Raw genomic sequence first — 14,375 nt, 5'->3', positions numbered from 1 at the left:
ATATTTTGGACAAGAAAAAGAAGATGTAATCCATGCTCTTCGTGATTGTGTTGTGGCATAAAGAATTTGGAATCATTTGGTTCCAGATATGCTCAAGCAATCCTTTTTCTCTCTTGGTCTCCGTGACTGGTTATGCTTCAACTTGGGCAAGGCTGGTATCAATAAAGTTGTGGATGAATGGGCCTGCTTATTTGGCATTGCTGTTTGGAAAATTTGGTTCTGGCGCAACCAATTTATCTTCACACACAATGCCCTTTGCTGCACTTAGATGGTCATGGAAATTAGATCGTGGGTTCATGATATCCATATTGCAAGAGCATGTCTCAATGTTGTTCGTACCAGTAAAATCATCAAAGAAATTGGCTGGCAAGCTCCCTCGAAATCCTTTTTCAAATTGAATACAGATGGTTCTCGATTAAAAAATGGTTTGGCAAGTGCTGGAGGATTGGTGAGGGACTGCTCTGGCAAGTGGCAGTTTGGATTTGGCATGAACATTGGTCTTTGTTCGGTGACTTCTGCTGAATTATGGGGTTTGTTTCAAGGTCTTCATCTTCCGTGGGATCGGGGTATCCGTTACTTGGTGGTAGAGGTGGACAACCAATGTATCTTTCAACTTATCTCTTCCACAAGAATAGAGCCTAATGCACATCTTTCACTTATCAATGCCATCAAGGAGTTGATGAATAGAGATTGGCAAATTACAATAAAGCATATATATCGGGAAGCTAATTTTGCTGTTGATTTCATGGCCAAGTTGGCAGCATCTTTACCTCTCGGTTTTCATGATTTTGATAACCCACCAAGAGAGTATTGGATATTGGTTATGTAATGATATGTATGGGAATACTATTTCCCCGCTCTGTTTTGTCCTAATCTTTACTAGGCTCCATTGTATCAAAAAAAAAAAAAAATAGCACCAATCAAATTCTTTCCAACAGAAATCCATGTTTTCTCATTTAAGCAAACTCTACTCTATTGAATTACTCCAAAATAGAAGCAATATCAGCTAAAATTATTTGAAAGCACTTTTGGCAGTCCCAAACTCACAGTTCAGCCACATCCATATAATTTCTGATTTCAAAAAATAAAACACATATGCAGTCCAGAAACATAAAGGAGAAAAATCCTTTTGAGGGACGTTGTTTCGTTCAGATATCACTCAATCCCACATTTACATTTCAGCTCCAACACCATCATGTTGGAGGATTAACAATTAAAACACACAAAAAACACACTATTTTATTTCTTCAACAACACTCCTCACCAATTACAACTCTTATTTTTCACTCTCTACACCTTAGAGATTTTGCTGCTTCACTTGATGTTTAAACCAAAGGGGAGAGGGGGTATTTATACATGAAACAAACTAATCATAACCATTCATTTATTCAACTAATAAACAAATCCTCACCATCCATTAAAACCTACCACTCACCAACTTCACCAACCACACCTAACACACCTAACACAAATAATTCAAACCTCACCAACCATACCTACTCATGGAACCTTCCATGAGTTGGGCTTGATTTATTCATCTTGGATCAAGTTTATGATCCAACACATCAAACAATACAAAAGTATCAAAAGCTCCGACAAGACATCATCAAAATAATCAAATGGAAGTTTCAACTAGGAAACACAATTTCTTTCATTAGGTAAACTAAGTCCTATCCGTAACATTTTATTTATACATTTTTAGTAAAACCCTAATCCTGAAAGAGCTAAGGCGTCAAGATTCTTCCACTTCTAGAGGAGCGCGCAGATGGAAAACTAGCGATTCTCTTGAAGATTAAGTTGGATAATGATCTCGCCATCTTGTTGGATAAGTACCTGAAATCGCCATCCCCTCTCTTTCAACGATTAATTGTTATTGGCGGTGAGCGGCTGGTTGTTGTCGGCGGCAAGAGGCTACGCGTGACGCGTAAGGCGTGCAGTTCAGTGGTTTGGTTTAGCTGGAAATTAATTAGGATGAGTGGCTAGGCGTGCAGTGGCTAGGGGTATATCGATTTGGTTTGGATTTGCCATGCTGCAGATGTTAGGGTTTTGAGGACTTTAGGGGAAAATTAGGTTTAGCAGACACAAATAGCTAAGTTTATTTTATTTTATTTTCTTAGATTTTATGAAGTTTCCATTTGTTATATTTATAATTATTAATTGATGTTTAAAGACGGATGGCAAAATGGTTCGTACGGGCTTAAGTTTAAGGGTAGAATTTGGGTCGGACCGACTGCTGACTTGGGCTGAGTTCGAACATTTATTTTTAAATTTTTTAATTATTGTAAACTTGAAATGAACAAATAATCAATAGGTTGTTACAATCAATAATGAATTAAAGAAAATAAATATTTAAATTAAAAATAAATATTTTTTAATAAAATAATAAATAAAACAAATAAAAATTTAAAATTTTGATTTTTTTTAATATTTGATTCTTTGATTCAAGTATTCTCACGTGGAGGGTTCGGCCAAAAGCCCTTAAGCCTAGATGGGCCAATCGGGTTTTTTTACCCATCCTATTAAAGATTAACATATCAAAAAGCAACCTTGCATTACCCTTCGCTTTTTTTTAGATTTTAAAGTTAGATATTTTAGTATATACATTATGATACACATTATCAAAAGATACTCTATCTAAACTGACATCTAATGTATTCGCTAGTCAGAACTTTTGTAATTTTTTATTTTTTGCAGGCATTTATTGTGGGAAAACTATAGTAATGAAAGTGTATTTTACTTTCATTAAACTTGCTAGGCAACAAGATCACCTTTCTCACGAAATGTAGCATATGGCAACAAACATTTTGTTGCTATATAATCTAATCTTCTCTCCTATTTCACATCATAAAAAAGAGCAAAATATATTCAACTATAATGATAAAAACTAATTTTTTTGTTACGAAACATCAATTTTAGCAATAAAGTAAGTTTTGTTGTAATAAAATTCGTAGGCAATAGTGTGTTTTTCCTATAGTGGTAGGAAGTATACCAACAGATTCTTTTATTTTCTGAAATTCAATATTTCTAGGAAATTCATTTCCACATAGTTCAAAGTCTTCAAGAAGTTTTGCATTTCTATCTTTAACAATCCTTGTAATGTGGAAAGGACAATACAAGCCCTTGGAGTTTTCTAGATAGCTTATAAAATAACGCCTAACTATTCTTTGATTAATTACCTTAACAAGACAAATCTAAATGTGTAAATGTCTCACACTAGGTCTCCATCCATTCCAAATTTCAAAAAATGTTTTAGAAGAAGTCTTGGATGAAAATTTGTTTAAAACATATACAGTGGTTTCACTTTAGAATTTTAAGCGAAGACTTGAATTACTGATCATACTTCTTACCATGTCTATATTTGTTCTATTTCCCCTTTTCTTAACACCATTCTTTTATGGTGTGCCAGGCATTGTACATTATGCAATAATGCCTTCTTCTTTGAGAAATTTTGTAAAAGGACTAGGCATTTGTCCCTTTTATGTGTACCTTCCACAATATTGTCCACCCTATATCAAATCTTACAATTTTTTTTTGTCTATTTATCTCTTTACTTTTGTTTTACAAATCTTAAAAGCATCAAATGCTTCTTCCTTATGAATTAGAAAATAGAGATACAAGATAAAGGATTAGTTAAAATTGAAGTTAAGTATGAAAAGAATTTTGTCCTTACATTGCAGTTGGAGTGTTACTTACCTCTTGACCTTGACCTCTCTAAACCTTTTTAAATTGAAGGTTTCTCTACTCTTGATGTTATGTCTTAAAATAGAAGAGGGTGAAATTTCTAGGTTACATTGAAAATCAAAGGGGCTATGAGGTATTTATAGGATTTTTTAAGGCTAATTGATGGCTAGAATTTTGCCACTATAACTCTTGATCAATGATTGAGATTATTCTTTATAAATATCTTACTAAATTCTATAATTCTTAATTATATGTACAAACTTCTCTTACATCATCACTTATACCATTGCTTATGTCATCATTACTTATGTCATCAATACCTGGAATTAAATATTTTATATTATTATTATTATCATTATTATTCAAAAATTACTGACATGATTGTATCAGAAAAAGTATTACATATTAAAGATATTACAAAAATCCAACAAAATTAAAGATATTAAAAGCTTTTGGAGGAAATCGAGTTGGCAACAAAGTCATCAATATTTTTGTCCGAACTTCCACCTTTAGTCACGGCTTCTTTGGCAAAATTGCTCCATTTACCAGCATTCTGTCTTATCTCTTTGCATCTCTCACCCTCTAATATTTCACGAATGCAATGTGCAATTGCTTCTCTTCTGACAATTCCTTTGTCATCCGCTGGAACTTTAAGTCCCGTTTTCCAGACATCCATCACGCACTTGGAATTAGTGCTCTGATCAGTCCATTGTGGCATTGCCACCATTGGCACTCCCAAGCTCCGGGCCTCCATTGTAGAGTTCCAGCCACAATGTGTCAAAAAACATCCTGTTGCTTCATGTGCCAAAACTTCTAATTGCGGGCACCAATTCACTACCAAGCCTTTCTGGGATGTTTCTTCTGAAAAGTTTTCCGGAAGCTTAGATTGTTCGGATTCCCTTACAACCCACAAGAAATACTTGTCACTTGCTTTCAGACCCCAAGCCAATTCTTCCATTTCCTCTATTTTTAGTGTTGCCATACTCCCAAATGATACATAAACAACACACCCGTTTGCCCGATCGTTTAACCATTTGATGCAAGATTCATTATTTGGCTTAAAGATGCTGAAACCATAGTCTTTGTCCTCTTCAATTTGCTTACCGAGGTACATAGATGGTTTTGTTGGTCCAATTGTCTTCAATGACCAATGTTTACCCAGCCATTGAGCTACCTGCACAAAATAGATTAAAAGTCAATTAATGTCAACAAGCATTTTACGAGACTTTTCGTTAGATCAATTGGTAATTAAAATCTTGTGACATAATTAAAAGCTTGGAATTTGAATCCAGGCTCATACGTGTAAACTAGGACAAAGTGAAATTTTTGAAAAACTTATAATTACCTCTTTCTCCAGCTCATAAAATGTGTTGCAAAGAACCCAATCAGCTTTGTCAATATTATCAAATTGATATTTTACCACCATATCAGAAACAGCAGGATATGACCCCAAATCGTAAACGAATGAAGGCATGTCTTGAGGCTCAAGTGGAGGCATTCCAGGCAACAATAATTGACTGTCTAGAAGTGGAAGCTTGAGCAAGCCCTTGTTCACATGGTAATATATGCAATCAACAACACAAGATTGAGTGAGGAATGCGGCTCCAACCAGCCCAAACTTCTTAGCGACATCGAGAGCCCAAGGCAAAAATGAATCGTACACAATGCAGTCGACAGGGACACCTGAGCCATTCATATTCTCAACAAGTTCACAAAGGCTTCGAGGGCCAATTTGCCAAAACCTCTCCAAGTAAGCTTCAACGCCCTCTGCTTGTGCAGACCCTCCTTCGTCGTAGCCATCAGAGATTGCCTCGAGAGCAATGGATGTGGACGGGGACGATGAATCTCTATGTAAGGATTTGGATATGAAATGAGTGGTAACTAGAGTGACTTTGAGGCCTTTGTGTTCTAAGCGCTTGGCGAACTGCAGCAGAGGGTTTATATGGCCTTGTGCTGGATAAGATAAGACCAAACAGTGAACCCGTTTGCAGGAGGCAGCTTTCTTTTCAATATTCTCCATTTTTCTTCTCCTCACACAATTACTTGAGGTATAGCTCTCTTCTAGTTGTTTATACAATTGATTGATTTATAGGAAGTGCAGTGTTTATATACACGACGGAGTTTATGGCTAGTGCCGATTAAAACAAGTAATTTTGTATCAATTAATCAATTACAATTGAAATCTTTTGTAACATGAAAGAGTAACGTGAGGAACAATTTCTCCAAAACTTCAACATTAAAATTAATTTGTCCTCGTACTCTGCCTAAATGAATGTGACGAAGACACATGCTTTATCATTTGAAGTAAGTAAAAATCAAACGCAAAACTTCTGTCAGGTTAGCTGGATTGTGTTGTCTACTTGTTGTCTAGAATTGTCTTATGTACAAGTAATGAGCAGCACACTTAGGGGCGAAGCTAGATTTTTTCAGTGTGGGCCGGTGGGCTAAAATAATTTTCTCTTCATTACCGATTACTTTTAGTGTGGGCCATATTAAAATTATTTTTTATAAGAATTCTAATATGTATTATTTTTTTGTAATTAAAATTTAATGTCGAGTAGAGTTTTGGTTAAGCATTGTTGAGCGTTAAATTAATGATAGTGATTTTTTTTTCAGTTCTCTTATTTAACAACCATTGATTCAATGGAGATAAAATAAGAGGGAAAAAGAATTTATCTATGATTATATTTCAAAAAATTCAAAAATAGATATTGAGTTGGCTCACAATTTGCAAGACAATATTTGATTAAGAAAATTATGAAAAAAATACTCATAAAGTACTCCAATGAATCATGTTGAATTCATACCATTAAATTGAAATTGAACTTGAAATAATTATACCTCAATTCAAATTCTTATAATTCTAGGATAAAAAAGTTAAGGAGTTAATACTATGCTTTTTTATTTAAAAAAAAAAATCAAAGTCAGAGGGTAAAGAGTAAGAGAGGTTTGGATACAGAGAAATGAATTGAGATTGGCATGAATAAAATAAAAAGTATAAAGAAAAATTGAAATATTATTAAAAATATTAATAATACCACTACAAATAAATCTATATAAAATGATCTATTTGAAATTTTCCCAAAATTATTGATATGCAAAGTTGCAAGTCCTCAAGTGGCTTCGTCACTGAGCACGTATGCCTAATATCTGCCAGTTGAAATAAGGAATTGAGAATTAAATTGCGTTAGAGAAAACGAAAAAAACGTGTTTAATCAATTAATTCATAAAAGTCTGCAAGGTAGGCCTCAGTACGTAAATATCCAGTTCTGACGTCATCGAATTAACAATCAGGCAATGTCGGCAAAATACGTCATCATTGGCCCCCTCAACGAAAGACTCATACAACAACAATATCAATCAATTAAGAAAGCCTCCATTATAATTTATTTATATATGTCCAACCACAATTTGTGAATTTAACAAAACATATTACGACTAGTTTGTTCGATTAATAAAATCTTTTAATATAATATGTTTAGAGTTCGAATCTATTTATATATAGACGCACATTTAAGATTTTTGAAACACTTATAATATAATTACCTCTTTCTCCAGCTCATCAAAATGTGTTGGAAATAACTCAATCAACTTTGTGAATGTTCTCAAGTTGATATTTCATCACCACGTCAGAGAAAGCAAGATTGACCCCAAATTGTAGGTTTCTTCAGGTAACTTTCTTTTTCATGTTCTGCATTTTTATTTTTATTTTTGTAACTTTTCTCTTTTCAAATCACTTGAACTAGCTTGCCTGTTTATATATTCATGTTGCTTTACTGATAGGAAAGTTCAAAATTTCTACACGTCAAAGTTGGTGATCACAACCTTGCCAAACAAGTAAATTTTTTTCTTTTTTCGAAAGGTTCAAACGAATACGAATTGAGTGGCCATCAAGCATGCATGCATTTGTTTAACTCTTCTCTAACATGAAAGATTCCAAAAGAAATAATGCAAGTGAAGAAAACACGTGCTTTTAATTGAAAAAGTCAAATAAAAAGCAATCTAACTCGAACAAAATTATTGAATCGTGACATAATTATACGTCAATGAAAAAATAAATGTTTATTACTTTTTCGTTGAGTTTGTTAATTGACTAACTAGTTGATGTGCGAACTATTAATATTTGTCTTAATAAATAATTCAAAAAAATATAAAATGAGTACTTTTTTGTCAACTTTTATAATTTTAAAAACATGAGAAAATAACCCTGAACATAATTTTATTGGCAGTCGCTAAGTTGGATAAGCTCCATGGTAGAGTGCTAATGATGCCCGTCAGATTATACAAGTAAGTACAAATTTAATATTTATCTCTATAATCGTATTGTCATCATCAGTGTTTTACTATTGAGCTGATCTAACTTAATCGACCCAATTTTATTTTATTCCAAAGTTTTAGGGTTTAGTTCATAAAAAACTAACGCATCACCTTTGATCTTTGACAAAGTGTATAAAAGTAAAAAGATTTCAAAATTTTGGGGTTGATTTATATCAAACAGTATATATGTTGTGCACGAACTCAAACTCATTCAACCGACAAGTCGTTTTGAGGAATAATGTTCATATAAGTTGTCGATAAACCCAAACCGACAATGGCGATAATGTCTTTCAAGGCCATTAAGTTACATACGTGTGACACGTGTGATTAAACAGAATTAAAACACTTTAAAACGATGCAATGTTGCTGGCTTGCTGCCGTCTTGAAATCACTTAAGCTTGCACATGTGGGTCACGTGTGTTTGGTAGCTATGGTTGTTACTAGGGGTGGGTGTTCGGTTCGGATTAACCCGTGAAATCCGAACGGGTTCAAAGTTTCAATCCGTTCGGGTTACATTTTGGTTCGGGTTGAACCCGAACCGAATTTTCAACCTGTTCGGGTTGAAGTTATTTTTTTTAACATTTAACTTTTAAATTAAAAATATATATAGTTATAAACATTAATTAAACTAAAAAATCCCTAACCCTAAACAAAAAGCTCTCCCTCTCGGCCTCCCCTCCTTGCTTCCTCTTCTCATTTTCTGTGAACTGTGGCCGACGACTTCTGCAGTAGTCACAGCAGCCCCTTAGCAGCAGCCACAGCAGCCCCGTTCAGCTCCAACAGACACCAACAACAGCAGCTCGCAGCAGCCAGCAGCAGCAGCTCGCAGCCGCCAGCAGCAGTAGCTCAGCCAGCAGCAGCAGCCACCAGCAGCAGCAGCAGCAGCCACCAGCAGCCACCAGCAGCAGCAGCAGCAGCCAGCAGCAGCGGCCAACAGCCCCATTCACCGTCTCACTCCCTCCCACGACAAGAACACTCACAGCAGCAGCCAGCATCTCCGTTCACCGCAGCCCACTCACGTCAGCCAGCACGCCTTGCCCGCAACTGCGCTGTGCGTTCGCCGTTCAGCTCGCGTCCCACTCAGCCCAGCAAGCCTCGATCTGCCGACGTTGTAGCTACTCCGACCTCCGAGATCAAGGTTTGTCTTACCTTGCCGACGGCGACGCTATAACTTGCTGACTTGCACGCAGCTGATGGCAACAACCCGATTCAAATTTTAAGTTTTTAACAGCCTATTGATATTAATTAAATTGTAAATTTTTAATTAATTGATTGATAATTATTCAATTATTTGAAGTGGGTTTGTTGTTGTTGATTGATAATTGAATAAATGGAGATTGTTATTAATTAGATTTGTAATTTTTGTAGTTTGATTGTACTAGATATTTGTTGTTAAGAATGTTTGGAATTTAAATTTTTAGATTTTAAGTGGTTAGAAACTTAGAATTTTTAGATTAAATTGTTTCAATCCGAACTAACCCGAACTAACCCGAATTATTCTAACCCGAACTAACCCGAATTAACCCGAACCGAAATTATAACCCGAATTATCAACCCAATCCGATCCGAATTGTCAACCTAAACCGAACCGAACCGAATTAAATTCGGTTCGGTTTGGTTCGGGTTGGCGTTTTGAACCCGATTGGGTTCAATTCTCCAACCCGAATGGGTTGAAACCCGAACCGAAACCCGAACAACCCGAACCGAAATCCGATTTGCCCACCCCTAGTTGTTACTTTTTAGCGAGAACCAGTTGGTGGCTAGCAAACCCAGAAACTATAAACATTATACGACTGGTTCTCGGGCAATCTTCTTGGTCCTAATCGAGAAAATAGAGAGCTAGAGAGAGAAAATTTGTTGCTTGTATTCTTTGTATACTTCTCAAGTTCTTTTTAACTCTTGAATTTTGTACAGTGAAAGCTTGAAACTTATTTCCTCAGTGGATGCAAGCATCATAATCAGGTGTGGAACCACTTAATTCATGTGTGTTGGTCTCTGTTTTTATTCTGTTCTTGATCGATATTGTACGATTTGAATTTCTTAATTTGTTAATCTTGTATCTTGAAGATAGAATTAGGTCTTGGGATGAATCTAATTTATAAATAATTCAAGGGTTATTTTTACATACCTCCCCTGAGGTTTCACGTAATAACAGTTCAATTGAAAATATCTCGGTATTTTTACATCCCTCCCCTGCAGTTAGTATTTTCGTTAGTTGACCGTTTGTGGACCAATAAGATGACGAAAATACCCTTTCAAGGCTGACAAGTACAATTTCCCGGCAAATTTGGCAGTGTAAGCAAATTCAAAAGTCTAAAACACCCACATCAAACAAAAATTTCACATTGCTCAGAAGTTGGAGATTTGGGTTCAAGAAAAATTTCTTCTCCCTACTAATATTACCGTTGGAATCAACGGTAATAGTGGCAGCAACTTTGCCTATAAATACTTCAAAAAAAAAAAAAGGCATTACATGAGCTCAGGAAGCTCATGCCATACATTCTTGTGAATCATTATATTCAGCCAGTATACAAGCCAAAAACAGAAAACGTACCAATAAACACATGGACTCCTAAAGCTCAAACACATCATGAAGATCAAACATGCAAGTAGAATATGAACCAGCTTGGAGAAATTGGGTTAATGGCAGGCTAATCAGATTCTCAAATCGTATATGTAGATGCCAAACCAGAGCTGAAGTGAAGATATCAGAATCTGATGATATTCCTCACAAGCTTTATTACACATGCATGAACAAACCAAAATGTTGTACTTCAAGTGGTGGGTACCAGACATAATCGACTTCAACAATGGTGCTGTTTTTGAAGGGAATGCAGCTGCCATGGTGGATTCTCATGTCATAAATACGATTGATACTAATGTAAAAGAGGTGATGAGCATTGTGAATAAGTTATTGAAACCTAGGCCCTATAAAGATGTATTAAAAACAATGATGTATTGTCATGTAGTCTTACTGTCAATAAATATTATGATGCTTAAGATGTATAAAGCCTAAAGTTGTAGAATCTAGTTGCTTGTACACCGATTTAGTAATGGAGTAATAAAAAATTAAGTAGTTAATTTCTAATGCATATAAAACAACAAAAAACAAACAAAAAGATCATTAAATAAATGAACAAATAGCCTACAAATATCATGTACATATCAATTGAACATTAAGCCAATAAACTCAACTTTAAAGAGGGGTCACTCGACAGCATATCATTGTTCATGAAATAGATAAAACAACAGGCTAAAGCCTTAAGTAGTATACATAAAATGAATACCAAACCAGCAAGCTCAGATTTAAGAAGTATACATGAAATTAACACTAACCTAACAAGGTCAACCATAAATAATAGTTCAAAACTCAGTACCAAACCAGCAAGCTTATTTATATACCATATGTCTCATTGAAAACTAAAGTAGCAAGATTAAATTTAAGTGTAAGGTGAAATCAACTTCAAACCAACATCATCAAGTATAAACCACATATGGAACTAGTACTCTAACAAATTAACTCACGAGAGTTTGAATTATAATAATTAATTATATGCATTTCAGCAATAATAGTTTGTGACAATTACAAATGGCTGCATTTCATCAGCTTCTACAACCAACAACAACCCATATTTACAAAAAAAAAGGCAACTGTTTGCTTAGTGTGCCATAATCAGATAAGTTATAAGGCATGCTTGCCCTTGTCAAAATATTGTGAGTTTGTCGGTATCACAATTCTACAAAAATATACAAAAACTCAATCCTATGTACGAGGTTGAGTAACAAAAGATGATACAACATCTTGATAGGAAAGCTTATAGTGAAAGAGATATAGTATAATCTAATCCCTCAAAAGAATGTGTTGTACGGGATTAGCTTTGGTTCTGTTGTCCTCATGCAAATATATATATATAATCTTGACATGTTGCTGAATGCATTAACTTGATAATGCTTACTCTAGAATAACTTGTCCTTCATCAAGTAAAGAACCCAATAAGACCTTCATTTTCTTCTTATTTACGACTATTTGATAAATTATTTTAAAAAATAAAAAGAGGTTAAAGAAAATACCAGGTCCAACAACACTGGACTGAGTTAAGATTATATTCCTAGTAAATGCAGCCCTTGAAGCAGATCCATCATCACAATGTACTGAGCCAGAGCATTCCTTGCTTTTCTACACACACACACACACACACACACACACACACACACACACACAACTAATTAGTTTGTATTATATACATAATAACTTGATAATGATAAAATAAATATATGAAACAACATAAATGCTGACCTTGGACGATCTTCTCTTCATTTCAGATTTGTTGATATTCAAAGATCTCATAGGCTTTTTGCAACCCCTCTTGTTGTGGCCCCATTGATCGCATCTAGAGCATTTCACACTTGAACTCCTTTTAAAGGTCTTCGCTTCACCAGCTTCCTTCATTCTCTTGGTTTGATGTCTGCCAGCAGTTCTAATGATCACTGGTGGTAGAAGATTGTCATGTAAAAGTAATGGCCAGTTACTTTCATCAGGTACTGGATAAAGTTTGTGGGAGTATGTGTTCTTGAATGAGGTCTTCTTAAGTAAAGGGTGAACATAATCATCCACATTGAACCTCATGGCATCAATGCAACATATTGCATGCTTTCAAGGCAATCCTGACACATCCCACTCCCTACAATCACAATGTTTGCCCAACAAATCAACTGTAGTTCTCTTAGAAACATCTTCCAACACCTTAAAAGTTTGGTTGTGTCCAAAGATCATTTGCAATGACCTAGACTTCTCCCTAACTGCCATAATCCTTCTCCTTACAATCGGAGGCAGTTCATCCTTCCAAAGCAGAACTTGTTGTTGTCTCTTATAGATTAATGTCATCATTTTCCTTCTTATCACTTCAAGCATTCTCAAGATTGGCATTACTCTGAAATTTGTGATCCAATTATTGAATGACTCAGTCATGTTGTTGGTGACGTGACTGCACTTGGTGTGTGTGGGAAAACAGTGTTTAGTCCAACAAACCACTGGTATTCCCATAAACCAATCATGGGCAGCAGGGCTGATTTTATATAGTTTAGACATATGGTACTTGAACTGAGTAGCATTTGCACTTCTACAGGCTTGCCAAAACTCTTTCCTAAGCAAAACACCTGGAAACTTTTGTTTAAAATTAACATAGATGTGCCTACAACAATATATCTTCAAAGCTTGCGGGAACACTCTCTCTAATGCATTCAATTTTCCTTTTTGTCTATTGCTCATAAAACATAAGCCCTCTCCATCATTGCAGCCTATTTGCTCATACAATCTCTCTATAAAACACACCCACGACTCGGTATTCCCATTTTTTACTACACAATCAGCCAAAGGATAAATGCCATAATTGGCATCAATGCTAATTGCAGATAATAGTACTCCCTTATACAACCCTTTTAAAAAATAACCATCTAGTCCTACGAACTGCTAACAACCCCCAAAAAACCCCTTTTATTAGCATAAAAAAACACAAAAAAATCTCTTAAAATGAGGACTAACCCCACCCCCCATCCAATCTTTATCTAAGGTTATTGTAGAACCAGGATTTGAAACAATAATTGCATGCATATACTTGAACAATTTCGTATAGCTTGCTTTATGATCTTGGCCCAAAAGCTCTAAAGCCTTTCTCTTCTCTCTATACAGTCGCTGATTACAACATGTTATCCCATATTTTATAAACAACTCCGATCTAAGCACATCAATTGATAGCTCAGTGCACTTCAAGAAAACATGCAATAGATGACGGGAAATAACCGTCATAAAAGGTGGTGCATGACAGACACTTCATCTGTCATCTATGTCATTGTTATTAATGTATGACAGATTATTTGCCATCATATATTAACGATGGTATTTTATAGTCATATATCTGTCACATAATATTTTAATGTGAAAAAATAATTAACTTAAAATTTGAATTAATTTAAAATTTCGCACCAAATGTTTGAATTTTGGCGAGAAATTTTATTGTAATTGGTAAATTTTTTATTCAGTTTTGGTGGGAAATTGTTTATGACAGACCATATGATGGGAATTTCCCGTCATAAAGTTAATTTAAAAAAAAAAGATTACAATTAATTTTTGTATTCATGTTTACAAATGTAGTTAATTAATAAAAATGAGTATCATAAAAAAATAAAAAAAAATAATTAATATTAATTAACAATTAATATTAATTAACATCCACTCATTCCAACAAGTTAATTTCAAAATAAATACATCTAGTATCTAATATTGTCATCACTACCAATACATATATAAGCAACATCCGAAATTAAAAAAAAATTCATCCAGTTAAACTACAAGAATAGATTTCCAAATTCCAACCACC

At 34.8% G+C, this 14,375-nt stretch overlaps 1 protein-coding gene across 1 annotated transcript; it reads right to left on the bottom strand.

The window, feature by feature from the left end:
• Window positions 1-4,071: 4,071 nt before the first annotated feature.
• LOC102610847 (UDP-glycosyltransferase 74G1-like) lies at window positions 4,072-5,755 on the bottom strand. The gene is made up of 2 exons (XM_006469840.4): window positions 5,027-5,755; window positions 4,072-4,855 (listed from the first exon to the last, which is right to left on the bottom strand). Exons 1-2 carry the CDS (start codon window positions 5,699-5,701, stop codon window positions 4,124-4,126), a joined length of 1,407 nt encoding a protein of 468 aa, XP_006469903.1. The 5' UTR covers window positions 5,702-5,755; the 3' UTR covers window positions 4,072-4,123.
• Window positions 5,756-14,375: the final 8,620 nt, after the last annotated feature.

Source organism: Citrus sinensis, chromosome 2 (assembly GCF_022201045.2).
Source record: "Citrus sinensis cultivar Valencia sweet orange chromosome 2, DVS_A1.0, whole genome shotgun sequence".
Classification (NCBI taxonomy): domain Eukaryota; kingdom Viridiplantae; phylum Streptophyta; class Magnoliopsida; order Sapindales; family Rutaceae; genus Citrus; species Citrus sinensis.
This window is presented reverse-complemented; position numbering and strand designations above follow the sequence as displayed.

Excerpts from the sequence above, each read along its gene's own strand:
- LOC102610847 (XM_006469840.4), bottom strand. The coding sequence starts at position 5,701 with ATGGAGAATATTGAAAAGAAAGCTGCCTCCTGCAAACGGGTTCACTGT. Across the intron at positions 4,856-5,026 it reads TTTATGAGCTGGAGAAAGAG|GTAGCTCAATGGCTGGGTAA; the intron begins GTAATTATAAGT and ends TATTTTGTGCAG.